The sequence below is a fragment of the Cephus cinctus genome, unplaced genomic scaffold (assembly GCF_000341935.2).
Source record: "Cephus cinctus unplaced genomic scaffold, Ccin1 Ccin1_scaffold0734, whole genome shotgun sequence".
Taxonomy (NCBI): Eukaryota; Metazoa; Arthropoda; class Insecta; order Hymenoptera; family Cephidae; genus Cephus; species Cephus cinctus.
In genome coordinates, this window is record NW_014333350.1 from 10030 (window position 1) to 29042 (window position 19013).

A 19013-nucleotide genomic window follows, 5' to 3' on the forward strand; every position below is an offset into this window, starting at 1 on the left:
TTTTCCTCTAGCATTTTCTACTCCTGTGCTCGATATACGTCATATTATCGAGTGCAGGCCATTGTGTGCCCGCGATGCTGCACGCTAGTATTATTTTCCAAACAGTTTTGGACGCCAGCCAATCATGCAACCGTTTCGCGAAAAATGACCGATCGGATAAAGGCACGAAGCGAGGACGGTGGCTTTGAGAAAGAAAGTTCAAAGATATACTCGTATTAAAATCATCTGATTTTTACGCAACTTTTCATACTAGCTTCACTAGCGAACTCATCTTCAAAGACGTTACATTAACTGCGAGGAACACGTGTGTTTCGACATGGATCTCACGGCTTATCATTGTTGAACTTTGTAATTGCGTATTTCCGCACGTATGGTATTCCAATATGCGTGTGAGATACGTGTTGGGAATCTCAATGCTCGTAAGGGATAATCTACAATTTAATTAGCAGTGGTTGGGTGAGACTGTTATTTGTTTTATTTCATGCATTAATAACAGTGTTTATATATGATATTGGTGTTAAGACGTTCGTGGTATCTTGTGTAATAAACAATTAAGTAATTAAAGCGAACCATCTGGATGTACAGTGGAATTTCGATAACTCGAACTTCCATAAGTCAAAAATCTTTACGAGACTATGAATCTTCGAATTTTCTAATGCTTCACTTCTATAACTTGAAAATCCCGATAGATCGAAACTACGATAACTCGAAACATATTTCGTTTCCCTTGAGATTCGAGTTGCCGAAGTTTTACCGTATTTAGTAATATTTGTAAGGGAACGAATTTCAAATAATGTTTAGTAAATAAATAAATCTTCCGTAACTAATGGTAGAAATTTTCAACAAATCTTTGCATTTGAAACGTACAAAATATTATTCAAATTTGTTATGTGAATATTGGAAATAGCTGAAAATTGTTTTAATGACATTAAATGGGTGAATCTTCTTTTTTACGCTAATAATTCCATTTTAATAAGGCCCTTGTATCTCCTTGTTATTCCTTTCATGTTCTTTATCAATATCCACGTTATTGATAATAGGTTAATAGCCATCTTTATCAGCTGTGTATTTAACTGTTTGTTTTCTGTCATCTGGTAAAACAATGATATACATACCCCAGACAGCATTGCCGTCTTTATTTTTCAAATGTTCGAAATCATTGTCAGATTTCGAATCACTGATCTGACATTGATAATCGTATTTAGTCTATTTCGCATTGACCTAAAAGCACAATAATTGATTAAATCAATAGAGGTATTAAAAAAATCATTATTATTCCATGAATTCATCGGATGTTGTCTGTCATTCGTCAAATCCAATTTTGTTCAAAAATATAATTCGATTAATATTGTATCAAAGATTTGTCTATCACGTGACCCAATGGCTAAGATAGGATTATGATGGAATTTGTGTAAATCGAGTAATTTTGTAGGTTAAGAACACTTACGATCTCATCAGTGTGCGGATATCCGTAGCCAGTTGAATGGCGCAGTGATTGACCACCGTATTGATTGGTACCAGTGTGTTCCCTGGTAGAGTCGCCATTTACCATCCACTTGGCTTTGCTCCAAGCGAAGACGATGTTCGAGTTGCCGCTTGATGACGTCCATGAGGACGAGGTCCTCGAGGATTCCCTGCTGAAATCCTCCTCAGTGGAACGGTACTCCTGACTTGGTGCTGGGTTACTTCTTTGAGGGGTGTTCCAAGAGGTCGGCAGGGATAAGTAGGTACCTTTCATAGATTTGGGGGGTTTGTATGTGTTTCCTGATTTGAGGTGAAACGATTTTGGAGTCAAGTAAGCGTTCCGGGGTACATCAGGAGGCAGATAGGTATTTTCAGATTTGGCACTGGGTACGTCATGTGGTAGATAAGTGTTTGGTGGTGCTGCAGAAGGTAAATATGTTTTTTGGGTTCAGTGTTAGCTGGGCTAACACTGAATTCAAAGTGATTTGAGACCTCATAGGGGGTAAGTAGGTATTTTGAGGCATTTTGGAAGGCAAATATGTATTTCTGGGTAAGCGTTGGTTGGGCCAGGTGGCAAGTAGCTCGTTTGGGTTTCTTTAGAAAGTCGATACATGTTTTGGGATTTGATGTTGGATGAAGTATGTGGCGAGTGATTGATTTGAGGTCTGAAGGGAACAAGTAGGTACTTTGAGATCTTGTAAGAGATAAATAGGTACTTTCAGACTTGCTCCTGGATGAACCAGACGGTATGTAAGTTTTTTTGAGATCATGGTAGAGCCAAGTACGTCTTTTCAGCTGGATCGGATGTTAAGACTGGTAATACTGAATTCTTGACACCGGGTAGATAGGCATTCTGAGGACCAGGTGGTAGGTATACCCTCTTCGATAAATCCTCATCCCTTCGATTCGATAGATATTCCCTACTAGGAACATTATCTTCGTAAGGAGCCAATTCTACTTGGCTGCTTGGACCAAGACAGCCATTACTCGCTTCCGTTTCCGGTGGCAGGTAGTTTCCCGGTGTAGCACGTGCCACGGCTACTACAGCCACCAGGCTAACCAAGATCTAGATGGTAAAGAAAATAAGTAAAGTATCCAAAGACATGAGATAAGACCCGAGAAAAAACAAATTAAGAAATATTGCTTTAGACGTAAAAATAAAGTTTGCCAATTTTTGTTAATGCTCTAAACGATTTGCATTAGGAGCTTAATTCAATTTAACAGTCGAGCCAGCTAAGTTCTCGGGAGATTTCTCCCAACTTTCCACCGTTTCACGAGACAAACATGTTTGTTGACTCAGTAGCATAAATACATGTATTCACTTTAAGGCGCTATTTCAAACTTACTTTTCCTACATGAAAATTTCCTAAGCCTAACCCACGACTATGCACATGGTACATTTTTCAATAGGTAGTACTGATATGATTTCTAGAAAAAAAAAGAACCAAAAACTATCCTCATCATTACTTGCATGCCGAACTACGCGTAGGTACTACCTTCTACGAGAGCAATTTCAAGAATAATCGTACGTCCTGTTCGATTTTGTAAGATATACGTATATACATATATGAGCGATTTCATCAGACTTTAGCCACCGTATTTTATTTGCCGTGCTACGTGGATTAGGTCGTTTTTATTTTGAACACAGATATCCCGGAGATGGTACATCGTATCAAAAAGTTATAAAAAATGAAAGTTTTGTTTTTTTTTAGTATCTATAATAGAAAAAATTTTTTATTTTTTGAGTAAACCTGTTTTCAAAAAAAGAAATAGAAAAAATTTTTTTCCTCCTAACCAAAGCCGCACCGATATCGTTGTTACGGAATTTTTTTAATATTCTGTAGACAAAATATGAATTTTGTGCACAATTACAAATTGGGACACCCAGCCGTTTTTTGGTCCCAAATTTTTTTTTTAATATAAGAACACTAATTTTTGTTCTTTTTGATCAAATTATCTCTCTGTATTTTTCAGGGTTGAGGCTGTCTTTAGGGTTATAAACTTAAAGCCCGCATTACTTTTTGTTTTAAATTTATTAGATTTTATTTATTTACTTTTGTTTAAGATTTTTAACAAAAATAAGTGTTCTTATTAATTAAAAAAAATTTGTGACTAAGAAACGGGCGGATGTCCCAATTAGTAATTTTGCACAAAATTCATATTCTGTCTACAGGATATTTAAAAAAAATATATATATATATATTGTAACGTTCCGCTCTTACACCCCTCTATCGTCTACCATTTTTCCTTCCTAATTATCCATCTCGATGTTGGATACATCAAGAGTCCCACATAAGAGTGGATGGGGCACTGTGTATGTGCATAATAGTATCTGAGAGAACTCAAATCCTACAATTTCTTAAAATTCCTATCGATCTCTTACAGCGACGCCGATAAAGTAAAGGGAAAATAGGACCTTCAAATCCCCAACGTTACATAATTCCCTTGAAACGAGTCATAGCAAAAATCATGAGGAAATAATATTAGAGATTACTACATTTAACATTCCTAAAATCCAAACTCCAGTTGTGCGATTGGAATCAACACAAACAAGTGCCCAAGCGCTATAAGCCGGTACGCGCCAATACAATAAAAGAACCAGTAAGCCGGTGCGTGAAGAAACTGCGAATCCAATTAGTCAAATTAAATGGTCAAATATCAAATCGAAAAAGCGACGTTAACACCTTGGGAGAATAAAAATCGTTATCCCCACTAAAAATAACGAATTCCTCTCAAAGGTATAAGCACCGGCTTCCTTGACAGGAATTCACTATGTTTCGGATTCCTATTCCTACTCGACTCGTTCTTTGTTAAAGTTCATGTACACCAAAAGACGACAAGAAGCAGTAAAGATTTGTAAAATATAATCATCAAGAATGAAGTAGGCAATCTATTCCACATTTAAGACCGAACCGGTGAACAGTATTGTACTGCAAACTGTGGACACTCATCCTTGATAATTCCTGGTCTTTGAGAGCATTGTGTCTCATTTCTGTATCAGGAAATCTCGTATCCATATTCTGCAGCAAAGTCATTGTGCCGGAGCTGTCAGAAATCGACGAAAAACACCAAGTCTCATTCCTTAAAAAGGTCAGCTCCCAATATCATTGTGATTAGTAGCTGTCTGAGTCTAAACCATCTTCGTGATAAGAGATCACGGGGCTCATCATGACGGGGGTCATTGTGATCATCTGTGTGTTCTGAATCATTATCGTCAATATCATCAGCTGGCCTACAGTCATCGGACGCATTGTGCAATCTGCTGTATTGTAGTTCCAGCCATCTCTGTTCCACTCGTAAACACTAGTATAGGAAAGAGATAAACAAATAAAGTTCTTGTCGCCTACGGTAAGTTCTAGTCAAACTAGAAACAATTATAAGTGTGTGCGAGAGAATGAACTAGCAATTAAGTGATTTTCTAGCGTGTAATTTATAGGACAATATAAAGATTATTTAATTTTAAAAATCAAGTGCTGTTTTCTATTAAGACGTCTGCCCAGTGCACAACCCCTTAAAAAGTCTTGTGAATCCTAATCCTTTAAAATCGCGAAACGTCTCAATATACATGATAATCCACATATCTTTTGCTACTTCATATACCTATATGTCCTGTACACGTTGCTGAGGCGTATAACTTTTTTCTTCTTTAGCTTTCATTTCTTTCACCCATTATGAAGATCCATATGGCTAAACGCTAAAAAGTAAATCTGTAACACGTCGGGCAAGGTCGTAAACGATTTCAATTTCTATTAGAGCCAGAGGCGTCTTCACACGTAATACACAGCAGAGTGGCATGCAGCTTCGTATACTATATAGGTGCGGGACTGGTTCAGGCTCACAATGAAAAATGCTTAGATATCTCAAAACGCATTGATGTAATCGTTTTCGATCTCATCTCTCACGAGTCTGGATGATCTCGAGCACCGTTGCGAAATCGTACCAACGGACGGAGGAACGTCTCACTGACTAATCATTCCCAGTTACCGACTTCAAGTTACTTCTGTGAAGTTAGTATGTTTCTACTATGGAATATAGAGACGTATAACTTTACATACACTTTCACAGTGGATACAGCAGCCGCTTGGGGTTTGCGCTATTCGTTCACGTAGTGACAGTTGATTGATCAAGTTTCGGCTCTAGTGATTTTCATGGGGGATTTCTCCGGTGGCAGATCTAGGAAATTTTTTTTCTGCGTACACTGTCTATAGTATGCGTATGTATACCAATTTTACCGCATTGAACGTTAACTATTGGACACTGCGTTGAATTGGAGTAAAACTGCAAAATCGACGGCTTCCGTTTGTTTGGGATGAAACAAGCGGGAAAACCAGTCAGCCTTTTTCCGCGAGTCCAAAGTTTTGGACGATGGTGGAAGTTTAAGTGGCGCAGGAAAAAAAAGGGATGAAAGGAACGATGGGGTTGCACCGACGGAAGAATGGCGGATGTAATAGACCGTGTGATCGTGAACATAATGGAAGTGCAGGGAGAAGTAAATAGTAGTTTGACTTCAAGGGGTGGGTTCAAACTTTTCATTCGACCGGCAGAGCCATCTGTCGTAAAAGTGCCGTAGGTTGATGCCCGAGTTTGTTATTATCCGTAAGAAGCTGTAACCCCATGTCAAACCCCCCTTTGGAAAACTTTTTAGGGCCTGGAGGGGATGTTTTAATTTTCGCGGGCACAAATCGCAACATCGACGTTCGTCACGTGACTCCTGGTACAGAGTCAGCAAGAGCGGAAGTGACTTGTTGTTGCCTTAAGAAATTTCCATTTAGTGATACGTCAAGCTGAGGGATGATTATTTATTTACGAAAAGAAGCTACATAGTAAACCGGAAGTTGATATAATGAGATACATTGGAATATCTTAGTGTCGACAAACGGACAAGCCAACTTCTTTCTACTTCCATTATATATCCACTATCGTATTGTCTGACTCACCCTCTACCCCACTACCCTTCATTTACCCACCCCCAGGAATTCGACGAACTCGCAAAAACTTTTAATCGCTCATTTCCGCCGGATAAAGCCGACAAATTGAAAGGCAAACTGCAAAGTTAGCACTCGCCGACTGGCTTTCACTCCTTCCAATTGTGTTCGACCACCGACAAGCACGCCATCTATGTATATACCGGTGGTGGGTACCTACGTCCTCGATCCATCCTACCGGTGGGTACGGCTGACCTCAGTTTATTCTAACCTCCTCAATCTTTCCATTAGAGGGCAGACTTAATTTTCGTTAAAATCCCTGAAACCTAAAAGCCGCTGCGCTGCTGGGACATCAGTGGAAGTTGGTGGTTTCCGTTTCCTCAAAAATCGACAGCGTCAACCGTCACTTAAATCTAGACAGTAATTCCTGGGACAAACGTTTGATCGTACACTCTAATTGAGCTGCACGAATTGGTAGAATCTCTAAACTAACCTCTGACCCCAAACTTAACTTAACCTGACCTCACCTGGCCTGACGTAAAACAGCCGATTCAACTAGGTACTTCAATCACCATTCGATTAACCTTACACGTTAGATTATCTAACGTAAATCCGATTGACCTCAGCTACTATGCATATTTTATTAGAGCTACGTTGCCACTTTTAAACTTTTCCAGTGCTTCAGGAATCGCACTCTTTGTATCTTAATGGCAGATGCCGCCAGTTGCTTTGCTCCAACGAATTTTTCAACCCATCTTGGAAAAGTATAGAAGTCTCTACAGAAGCACTCACCCATCTCTTCTCTGTTGGGAGAACAAAAAGAAGTTCAAGTCCCGATGCAACCTGGCATTATACAAGTATTTCCAAGTTATATATTTGCCACTTCAAGAATGGAGTACACTTTTAATTAATATAAATGCTTTTAGTTCGCAAGTCTGCGGTATATGTATATGGTGATCAGGAATAAATAGCATCGCTTAACAGAGAGTGCTGACTCGTTGACGAAGTTCACATAAGAAGTTGACGTCGCTGAAGTTCATTAAATTAATGGGAACTTATGATATATCTTTGATAACCAAGATAGTACTTAGTGCGTTGTCCTTAACGCTAAGTATGCCTGGGGCTTTTAGGGTAAATATTCTAGCTCGTTCAGAAATATAGGTTATGTACACGAGCTACAGTTCAATATTGGTCGGGTGAGCTTGGCCCAGATGTTAGAAGAAAGCCGTGGAAAACTAGGGAAATAGAATTTTAAGAAAAATCACTAGAATCTTCGAAAACTAGGATTGCGTCAAGTGTGTTATTTTTTTTTTTACATAACAATACATTTTTTTTAGGTCAGCCTTTTTGACGAATCTCTATATGTCTTGCTCGGCGCTGAGAAATGTCTGCGACAGGTTAGAAAAGCAGATGAGAAATGTTTAGGTGAAATTTACTATAGGTCAGGATCATCGGCTAATGTATTGCGTAAACAATACATTTTTGTAACTGATGTGAGTCAAGGCTGCAGACAGTCCAGGTTTCGATAATAATAATATATGGATTTGATATTTGTGAAATTATTGGTTTTATCTTTTCATTTGGACACGATCAATCAATTGCTTTTAGTGTGTAATTTTATATTGTTATCTACATATACTATAAACTTTATACTGATCAAACGTTGAATTTGCGTGAAATTCATTACAGAATTGCTAAATTCTTATACGACGTTTATTATTCTAGCGTTTCTTCAAGTGGGCGTGTCTCTGTTCATTAGATTATGATCAGCTTCGATGAATCACGATCACGTCATTGTTCCTAATCTCGCTTGTGTCTTCCTCAAGAATGAAGAATGACTTCGAGTTACTTCTTTGGCCCAAATACAAGAACTCCTTAGGCACTTGAAGAGGCTCTGTTGTAATATCTGAAGTCACACAATGCGCAAAACGCGCCTTATTACAGTTCTCATAATAGATTGCGTTCCCTAGGGACATTTTACGCAATTGCCAACCAAAATTTCGATAGGGGCAGAACCTATTGTCCAAAAATATCGAAATGCAATCTGTAAGTAATTTTTCTTTGGAATCATTTCACTTGACTATTTCTTTCTACCGTGGGCTCAAGTCGATGACAAACCGTCTCTTGATTTGAAATTCAACTTCTCAACCGATGACTTCAGTTCCGCGGTCGCCCGAGGCTGAGTAATTAATTCGTTTAAAAGGGCATTAGATGACACCCTTATACTGATTAATATTAATTTAATTAATTCTATTTAAAGGAATATTGCTTATTTTTTATTTATTTTTTTTTCACTTCTGCACTACTGCTCTTCCTATACTTATTTGGAAGTAAGTGTGAAAAGTTCAAAAAATTTGATAGAAAATTCTGTCAGGTCTCTAAAAATTTCCTTTGTTCTAATTATACTGATAACTTGAGTATCTCATCTACGTATTCGACACTGTTTACTGGTGAAAGTCTTCATGGACATGTTATAGGAATGTTCGCGCAGTGTCTCAAGTGTTATCTGCATCAAGGCTGTCTCTCAAATTGTTTATACTATTATTATTAATGATTCAAATGACAGTTTAGAAACCAAGATGATCCAAAACAATGCTGGGACGTATCTTAGGAAGAACTGATAGAATTTCACAGATAATTGATATCAATCCAAATGTGTAGAGACATTATAAATGTGTTCCTAACCGAGCGGAGTTCTGTGTTGAACAAAAAAAAGATACCAAAAAAGAATCGCACCAGTTACAAAATGACCAGGCATGGAAATTTTGGCCACGAATTGGCGAAAGTATGATTCGCGAACAGAACAAGCCCAATCTCATGATGCTCCAACCTAATTGATACTATTTCAATGATGATGATTTGATGACTTCAGATATGGCCTCTTACGATTCTTGATGGGCGTATGCATGCCTGTAGTCTACGTTGCACAACCAGGTAGACTGACTTGAGTTAACTGAACTGACTGACTCTGAACATTCTAGCGTAAATCATCCCAGGAATCGAAACGATGCGAAACGTAAGAAACCCGTACGTGATCCACGCATCCACTCATCTAGTAAATCGACGTAGAAGGTTGATGAATGTGCTGATCATGACCACGTAACATATATGGATATATGTATATGTAAAGTTGAAACTGACACACGCTATAGATTAACCGATTCATTTTATACCTGTATCATAATCGTGAGATTCAGATCATCGTAATATGTGGATCAAACTGAGTGACTAGTCAGACATTTGATAGTGATTGTAAAGTCACTCGTAATGACTTTTGACGGCGATTAATCAATTAAGTGAAAACAGTTAATTTAGCGTATATAGTACATAAATTATGTAGTAGTCAATTTTAAATGGAAGTACATTTGAGCATCCTTTGGATGATCAGAAGCACTTAGGTTTTCTTCGAGTCTAATAAAGTAACTAGATTCGGTAGAAAGTTTGCCGAAAATTATGAAATTTCTCATTCTTTTCTTTGCGGGTGGTTCGTATTTATTAATGATAATTTCAGGGATTGGTTTTCCGATGGAACGTGTTTGGAAATTTTACGTCATTGAATATGGTCTTTGGGAAAGCCGGTTGTCATGTGACATCCGGAAGAGGGTCAGAGTCGGATGGGTCATAGTGTGTCCGGCATTTAAGATTTTGGTCCTGTGTGACGGTGATCAGTAGCTTCAATTCATTTTTGTATTTTTATTGCGTGTGTTGCGGGATATTTGGTTGGCCATTTTTTTTTCTTTGGAACTCGTGGGATTATTCTAATAAACGTTGGAGTTACTGATTGAGATGATCTTGGAAATTTACGAAAGGGAAAGAGAAGAACCTTGCCCGAAACTGGCGAGAGGCACTCATCATGGCCTTGCACGTTGCTCTGGATGTTACAGTTTTATTTTTGCGCAATGCCTGCCACCTTTCGCAAGGCGGAAGATGAATTTTTCGGGGGCGCCGAATTTGAAGATGGTGGGGCTCGGTTACCCCGTTTTTTGGTATAAAAGTAACCGACGGTGAACGGACTGGCATCATACACCGTCCAGTGTTCTATCATATCGGCAAAAGATGAAGGTAGGCAAAATTGTTAGTAACAGTGATAACTCGAATATAAAAAATTGTAATAATTAATTTTCTAATTTTTCACAATTTTTGGATTATCGAGACTCATACGTAGTTTTCGACTGAATATCTTTTGCCTGTCACGGGGAAATTGAAAAATTTAGATCTAGGCGTTTTAATTTTGTATTAGAACAAGACAAATTTTAAGTATGCATTTAGGCATTTTTTTGTCATTTCTTTTTTTTTTTGTAGGTCTTCGTTATCCTTTCCGTAGTTGTCTTGGCTTCTGCCAGTCTCGAACCTGCAGGATATCGTCCTCCAGGATCATCTCCGTCTACCCGTTACCTACCGGCGAATAGAAACGTTGCTATACCATCCAATCAGTATCTTCCTGCCCATGTAGCACCTCCTAATAATCAGTATCTTCCTGCCCATGTAGCATCTCCTAATAATCAGTATCTTCCTGCCCATGTAGCATCTCCTAATAAACAGTATCTTCCTCCATCATCTTCTCAGTACTCCAGCCCGTCATCTCAGTACTTGAGCCCATCGTCCCAATATTCTGGACCTTCATCCCAATATTCTACTCCATCATCCCAGTACTCCTCGCCATCCAAAATTTATCTTCCAGCAAGTGCCTCAGCATCTCAGCAATACTCTGCTCCATCTCATTCATCTGGACCATCACAATCTTCATTCTCTTCTGCTCCCGTCAATCATTACTCCAGCCCATCAAATCGTTACCTGCCTGCTCAAACCCAGAGATATTCGCAATCCGGATATCAATACGGATCGGCCGAAGACTCTGTGAGTCATAATTATTTTTTTATACAAAAATATTACAAAGTTTTTTTCAGCTCTTTTCATGATGTTTAAAAAATTTTTAATCAGGCTCCCGCCAAGTACGACTTTGAGTATCAGGTTAATGATGAATACGGAAATGACTTCGGACACAAGGAATCTCGTGATGGTGACAATACCCAGGGTGTCTATACTGTTTTGCTTCCTGATGGTCGCAAACAGATCGTCCACTATGAAGCTGATCAGGATGGCTACAAGCCTAGAATCACTTATGAAGAATCCAAACAAGCATACAATGGATACACTCGTCAGGGTAGCCATGGTGGATATCCTCAAGCTGGACCTTATTAGTTCTTTAGAACGAAGATAACATTGAGATACTTTATACTCATATTATTACGTGCCTAATGGTGTAATTTATTTTTCTATCATAAAAAAAGTTTTCATTTAAATAATCATGTCTAAAATTTAGTCTTCCTTTACTGCCTCTTTTCCTTAATATTTCTATTTATTCTCATAAGTGTTTGGGGTGTTGTACGTATATTAATTATAAAAAGCGGATGTTACTATTTCGCTATAGTGCTCGATAAGAACTATATCGATTTCCCAGTACACTGATAACGATCTGCATCTCACTGATTATAACAGTTTGCTCGTTAACCGTACAATAGCAATATAATAGAAAATATTTGTATTTCAATATTCATGTCAAACCAATTTCTATTATATCACATCAATGAGATTATAAAACTTTTTCGTGACTTTCTTTGCAGTCCCTCAGGATAGAAAGAAAGTAGTTCTAAATTACGTAAACCAAAAGTAAGCATATACGTACTACTCATATGTACAGAACACGAAACAGCCATGTACCATGGTATTATCTGAGTTATGTATAATTAATACACCCGTTATATTCCTAATCGACTGGCATTACTGACTGAGTTCGATGACGCCGTAAGCAAAAATTCTTTCACGTCAAATATAATATTTAGCCATGCGTAGGTTAGGTTAGGTTGGATTATGGGTCTTTTTTTATTTTCGTATTTTTTCCCCTAAATTACGCCACCTGTAATTTGACTTTGGTAGTTTGAAAAAAAAGTTATAATTGTTATACAGGATCCTTAGATTTTTAATAATACATTAGGCGCTTCGCTTTCATATTTAGAATTGCGTTCAATTTTATTCAAAGTATATCAGTGGGTGGATTTCCGAACGATTATGTCAGTTGTGGACGAGTAAATTTTTCATATCTTGAATCATCGTTATTGCGTAAAACAGGCGTGAGTATTGGCCAATACGGCAGGAATGAACGATATTTATTAATTGGAAGGATCTGTAAGACCTAAATAAATTGGTTACCTTGATCCTTGTATGGAATTGGCATTTCATATGGGATGAATTCTTATGTAAATAGTAACGTTCATATTGAGAGGACAAGGAGATTCATGAAATATACAAGGAAATTAACAAAGTGAATAATCGTCTCAGATAAATAATTTTATTCTTTATTTCTGCGATTTTCGCGACCATTTACATACGGTTCACTTTCGGTTTAGAGCCAAGTCTCAAAATTTTAACTTGCCTAAGTTTCGCGAACGTGGCAACTTGCTTCATCAGGGTTTGGATGGCACTTCGGCACTTCGATGCTGATGCACCGAAGCAAAGGTTGTTCCTTGCATTGGACCTTGTGGTATTATGACATGATGAGCCAGTCCAGGTGTTACGTAAATTTTGATTAGCCAATCGAAATTTAAATATTATTATAATAGTTTTTAATACAGTAATATTAATTTTTGTTTTTCCTAGTAATCGACTCAAAATCGTCGATTGAGGTATATTGGGTATTAATGTAATTTATTAATCATCAGTTTGATTTCTATACGAATATTAAATTCCGTTCATCCGTTTAAGTGAACTTATTTGTCTATTTGTTTTTCTTATATTGTCCTGGTCCTCAACACTGAGGTCATCTTAGATTTCTTGACCATCACTGAGATTGCGTTCTAGCCGTCCTTGCTCCCGATGTTCCACTTGAGATTGTGAAACAGACGCTCATCGCTCATCGCTCATCTGCGGAAGATGAATAAGGCTATAAGGTGTGCGCCAAGCAAACGTGGTGTCTGACCAGCATAGCGAACCATTCACTTTTATTCTCTTAGATCTATAGAGAGTGAATTGGTCCAACTCCCTCCTACATATATTATAAAAAGTTGCTCCACCTATCAGAGATTAACTGACCTGTAACTCTACCAGAAGAAGATGATATTGAAACCTTGATAAGTGAATTAGGTAAAATTTTGCACAACTTTTAACAGATGCGAAATAATAAATATTTCTTAAAAATTCAACCACGAAAATATTTTATTAGAAACAAAAAGAAATTTTTCTCCAATTTTTCTTAATAATTCTCTATAAAAATGTTTGACTGACCAATAGTAGTTTTCTATAAAGATATTTTAGTATTGCCCAATATTATTGTACAAAAATTCATTCATATTCTTCATAGGATTTATGAAGTAAGTATTGAAAACTTTTTTTAAATTTTTCAGAATTTTTTTCATTTTTATCTATAGGTACTCGTAGTCTTTCTGCCATTTGCTAATCTGTTATCAGCAGGGCATTGATTCCCGTCAAGACGATATTTACCTGGTAGTATATTTGGCTCCACCTAAATGACACAGTTACTTGCAAGTTGTCTTCCTGCGAGGAATAAGAATTCTAAAAATGCTTGTCCTGCCAATCAGTATTTACAATCAAGATAGGATCAATATCCTTAAGGAGTAGCCAGCTACGTCCGTTTCCTCTAGTGATGCGACAAGCGAGACAAGAAAATGTCGATACCGTACCTAACTTCTTGAACTGAATATCCGAGCTGGCATTCGATTTCAAGATTATGAACACAGCCAAAATTTACTCTTGTTCTTGAATTTGACAATCAAGCTTTTGTCTTGTTTCGATCTCGTTTCATATTTGTCAATTGAAAGTTAATCTTGCGACACTAGGATCATAAAGCGTTCAGTAAATCAAATTCCCGACGTCCTCGAGACTAAAGAGTTAATTAACTGTACCGATAATGTCGAAAAAAGAACTCCACCTAATCGAAGTAAATAACATGTACAAAAACTGAGAGAATTATCGATAAGAATTTAATTTTGAATCGTGGTTCCTAGATACTCAGAGAAAACTTCGAGCTGAGATATTTGCGATAACCACAGATAAAAATAATTTAAAAACGGTTCACTCCAATAAGTGCTCGAAAACAATAAAAATGATGAATAGTAACATGTCTGGATTGAAACGACATTTAGAAAACGCGCACCCCGAGATATTTCTTCAAATTAATCCCGTAGACTCAGCGAAAATAAGATGAAGGTATATGTTCAATAGTAATGAGGAAACTTTCCTCAGGTAATTTTTGTTTCTATCAAATATTTATTTATCTGTCAGTCGCCATTAGTGCTTCTTGTACATTTACCTCATTGGCCAATTATCCCAGCAAAGTGTCCTCAGCCTTTGGAAATCCTAGAAGTATACCAGTAAATCGCTATCATCCAATCTCTACTTGACCTGGACCAGACTCCTAATCAGGATTGAGATATACGGATAATTAAAAGTCTGTGAGTATATTACTAGAATTCATATTGGTTCATCATATTTTGATATAAGCATCTAGAATTTTTTATAAATTTTCTATATCATAAATTCCTATTGGACAAGTTACTGAATTATTCGCACATTTTTTCTGTGTGATTTATATCCTATTTATTATACTCATTGCCTTATTTATTATATACACTATAGTTATTATCTTATTTATAATATTACTATACTTATTACTATTTACTCGGTGAGCAATGTCCATAATGAAAATTAATTTGTTTTTCCAGACTTTTTAAATTCTTGTACAAATATTCAAAACAAATGTCTAGTATAATTTATCAAATTTGCGTGCACGTCCCTATGTAAATATCTAGCATACATTACAAGTAATACTATAATTATAAATTCTAATTAATAAACGCATTCAAAATTCACCCAAGCCTCCTGGCAAGAATTAGTTATTCAAATTTCTTAGATTTTCAAAACAAATTGCGTTACATTGTATACAGGCAGCCCCGTCGCAATCACGAGTACATCCACCACAAATTGAACATTAACAAGCTAGTGATTTTTAATACCAAAATAACCTAGATCTGTTTCTTAATCAATTTCGTTATATTCATCCATAAGTCCTTTTATTCTTTAACCTTTTGACCTTTTCAGCATCCTCTGTCTGACGTCACATGGCTTCAACGGACACGGATCGATCATACAGATATATGGATTTCCTGACGCCGCTGTTACCCGCTTGGCTTCACTCTCTTAACCTGTTGCGGTATTGCGTGCCTATATAGCTATGCTATCTACCAAACCCATATAACTATAGTTGACTTCTAGATACAGTACATTATAGTAGGTATACTATAGCAGATATAGACACGTGGTCACATATGCATTATAAGCGAAGGCTGAATATTTTCTGTGCTTTTATCACCTACACTTTTAGGCAGCCAGTTTGAGGTTCAATCAGAAATTTTTTGTTGAGTTTTAGCACGAGCTATACTTACTCCTTAACCGATTAGAGTATGCTACAGGAAGGTCATAATGTAAGATTTCAGTTTCAAAAATTTTATTCTAAACGACTGGATATTGGGAAGTTACTTTATGAGTACCTTATATATTTGCTAACGATGGGACATAGGATGGTTTTATGAGGAAGTGACTCTTTGATGTAATGAGAACAGATTGATTGATTGATTTATATATGTATATTTTTAAGAAGGGTAGTTCTCAGGACTTTTTGTCTTGAGTATTGGTAGTTATGAGGACATTCGGTGTTTGTTAGGACGGGCCTGATAGCATTTTGATACGTAAGATATACTGTCAGGATCATAAAGCGGCACTCCCATCAAATTTTTCCAAAAATTTTCCATGCTAGACACTCGGAGTTGATGGGCTAACAAATGGTTTCTTTTGGTTAGATTAGATTATAACTCTAATGCTACATGTCTGAAGGTTTATTTTTTTTTAGAAAAAAACGTATAGGCTTGCCGTTGTGAGTGTCACGCATCCTCATAACTATCCTTTGACAAGTATATATATGTATTTAGATTTGTTAAATATAATTATATTAATATAATTTAGCACTGCTTGCTTGATGAGTTTAGATTAATGAACTATATTACAGGGATGGCGCTATATCGGGTATGGTCTCGGTTTTGAGAAATCAGATCAATATAGATCTTGGATATTCTATGTTGACTTGATATTTCAGTATTTAATATCTGTAACCGGAATTGGAATCAGGATATCCCTGATTTCCATTTCCACCTCCATTTCCGTTTCCAATTCCATTACCTTCCTGAGTGTAGGTCACTTTGGGCCGGAAACCATCTTGATCAGCTTCGTACTCTACGGTTTGACGACGACCATCCGGTAACAAAACATAGTAGACACCCCTGGTTAAGTCTCCATCTCGATTTTCTTTGTGACCAAAATCATTTCCGGTTTCCTGATCATTCACCATGTATTCAAAGTCATACTTGGCTGGAGTCTGAAAAAGAAATACAATGTAAGTCAATTTTTTTTCTTTTAGTCTTTAATCACTACTGATAAACTTATTATCGTGAAACAAGACTGATAATGTTGGTTTTGATTAAAACTAATCTAAATTATTATTAAATTTGCTTATTAATCTTACGTCATTGGCATCGCTGTTGTATCCTCCATTTACAAGTGAATTGATCTGTCCGTTAGGAGGAAGATATTGATTGTTCGCCAATCCACCAGGACCGCTAGGACCATTGGAACCACTTGGAGTACCTGGACCACTAGGTACTCTAGAGATACCAGGATATTCTATACCGTTTCCTTGTGGCGCATACTGTTGATTTGGTGGTAAGTACTGATTCACTGGAGGTTCCGGTTTGGCATTGACTAGGCTCAGTACCGTTAATGCGATAACACTGACGATCTGTTAGAATGATTTAATTTTAGAATCACAGCATTCAATTGATAAAAAACATTATGCCAGTGATAAAATATTGTTTAACAAATTTTTCATAATAATTTCTCTCTCTGACCTGTCTATGGAAATATTAACAGATATATGGGATTTTCGTGTATCTATTAACACATTACAGTGGTATAAAAATCTATTCAAGAAAGCATTGTTCCAACTGGCACAGAAAATCAACCGAACCGAACAATAAATGTTCAGAAATTATTGAAATTATTGAAATTATTTCAGTAGTTTTGAAATGCCTTGGATTATACAGTTTCTATTCTACGGCATTTCACGGTGGTATATGTTCGACATAGTTGAAATTATCAATGTTCGTATTTCCGAGCTAATTTAATAAAATATCAAAGACCTGAAACTATCCTATAACAAATTTCTCTCACTTAGCTTTGTAGATTTCAAACAATTTCGAATCCCTTTGCGCGTCGTCAAAGACCAACTATATGTATAAAAAAAATCACTCCTCCGTAATTCACGAAAAACAGTACCAACTGTAACAATCATTCAATAAGAAACAAAAAAAAAGTTACGACGAAAACATTAAAAAAAGAAACATCTATAAATTAAATAAAATCGAATTCTTAAGCCACGAGACAACCCTAAACTATCAGAACCATCGCGAAAACCTCAATTCCAACCTAATTTAATTCTATCATCATCCACTCGCCCTAGGGTCCTATGTAAATTCTTCAAGAAAACCTCGACCCAAGAATTTAGAGCGAAGTTACATCATTTTTCCCCTGGAAAATATTTTTCCTTAAGACCTTTCCAACTAATATAACTAGCCCATAAAAATCTAGGGACATTCACGTACAGTACGAAGAGGAATTACAAGATTGCTCAACATGGTTTAGTAATGCTCTTGGAAGAGTCTGACACTCACCCCCTACCTCCCCCTCCCCCCACTTTCTTCCTAGCACGTTAAATAACGATGCGCTTAAGTACCTACACGCACGCATACACAAATACGCATATACCTAGTGAAATCTGTAACACCAATCTACGTTATGGTTAACTACGTTCAATCCAGGGATGACACCATCGTGGCAATAGTTAAGAATAAGGTCACTGGGTAGACATTGCTATACATATATACAATGGTGGTGTCTTAATAATAATTAACTTTCTCAATGCCCGGTAGGGTACACGGTACATTCTACTTTTAACGTTGGTTCTAGATCTTTCGTACCTCCTTGGACCAGAGTGCGAATAGACCACGTGTTACCAATATATATATATATTTCGCGAACACTATAAGTCCCGTGTTTAAGTTCCTGAATCGGATCGACGAATCGGATTGCTCGATTCGATACGCACAGCCGAGCTGGTGTTGTGCAATTTGAATTTACGCATCTTCATCGAGATTATGCGTGTACAGTGTATAGATATATGGGTGCATATATATATGGGTGTATATATATATATATATGTATACTATATACGGGACCGGTAGCCGTACGGGTGACGGCACTTGATATATAAGGAGGTTAGTTTTATGCAATAGGAAAAGGATTCTTAAGTGATTTACGGATCGAGATGATGACTTGATCTCTTTGATGATCTATGCTGTTTACGAGGCCTTCGAATGGCTTGGGGGTATATAGAGAAATTTAAAAGAAATTGTTCACCTTTCTTTGGGGTTACGGGGTTGGAGGGTGAATGTAAAAAAATCGTTTTTGATTATTGGTTGTTTTGGTATGTGATTGTTATTT

The 19013-nt window shown here is 37.0% G+C and overlaps 2 protein-coding genes across 3 annotated transcripts in view; one reads left to right on the forward strand and one right to left on the reverse strand.

Moving 5' to 3' along the window:
* The first annotated feature begins 10364 nt into the window (after positions 1 to 10364).
* On the forward strand, positions 10365 to 11692 carry LOC107270364 (pro-resilin). 2 transcript variants are annotated; one of them, XM_015745306.1, is made up of 4 exons: positions 10365 to 10451; positions 10692 to 10838; positions 10875 to 11246; positions 11331 to 11692. In XM_015745306.1, exons 1-4 carry the CDS (start codon positions 10446 to 10448, stop codon positions 11589 to 11591), a joined length of 786 nt encoding a protein of 261 aa, XP_015600792.1. In that variant the 5' UTR covers positions 10365 to 10445; the 3' UTR covers positions 11592 to 11692. The 2 variants fall into 2 exon arrangements, with proteins under 2 accessions (XP_015600792.1, XP_015600791.1); XM_015745305.1 differs by having other exon boundaries at positions 10692 to 11246.
* A 4200-nt stretch (positions 11693 to 15892) lies between these two features.
* Positions 15893 to 19013, reverse strand: part of LOC107270363 (pro-resilin) — a 4139-nt gene continuing 1018 nt past the window's right edge. Inside the window, exons 2-3 of the mRNA XM_015745304.2 lie at positions 16981 to 17253; positions 15893 to 16833 (exon numbers count right to left, since the gene is read on the reverse strand). Of these exons, the coding sequence (XP_015600790.1) occupies positions 16558 to 16833; positions 16981 to 17253 (549 nt within the window). The 3' untranslated portion in view covers positions 15893 to 16557. The remainder of the gene's footprint in view (positions 16834 to 16980; positions 17254 to 19013) is intronic.

Coding starts and splice junctions, on each gene's coding strand:
- LOC107270364 (XM_015745305.1), top strand. Junction 11,247..11,330: donor ACGGATCGGCCGAAGACTCT/GTGAGTCATAAT, acceptor ATTTTTAATCAG/GCTCCCGCCAAGTACGACTT.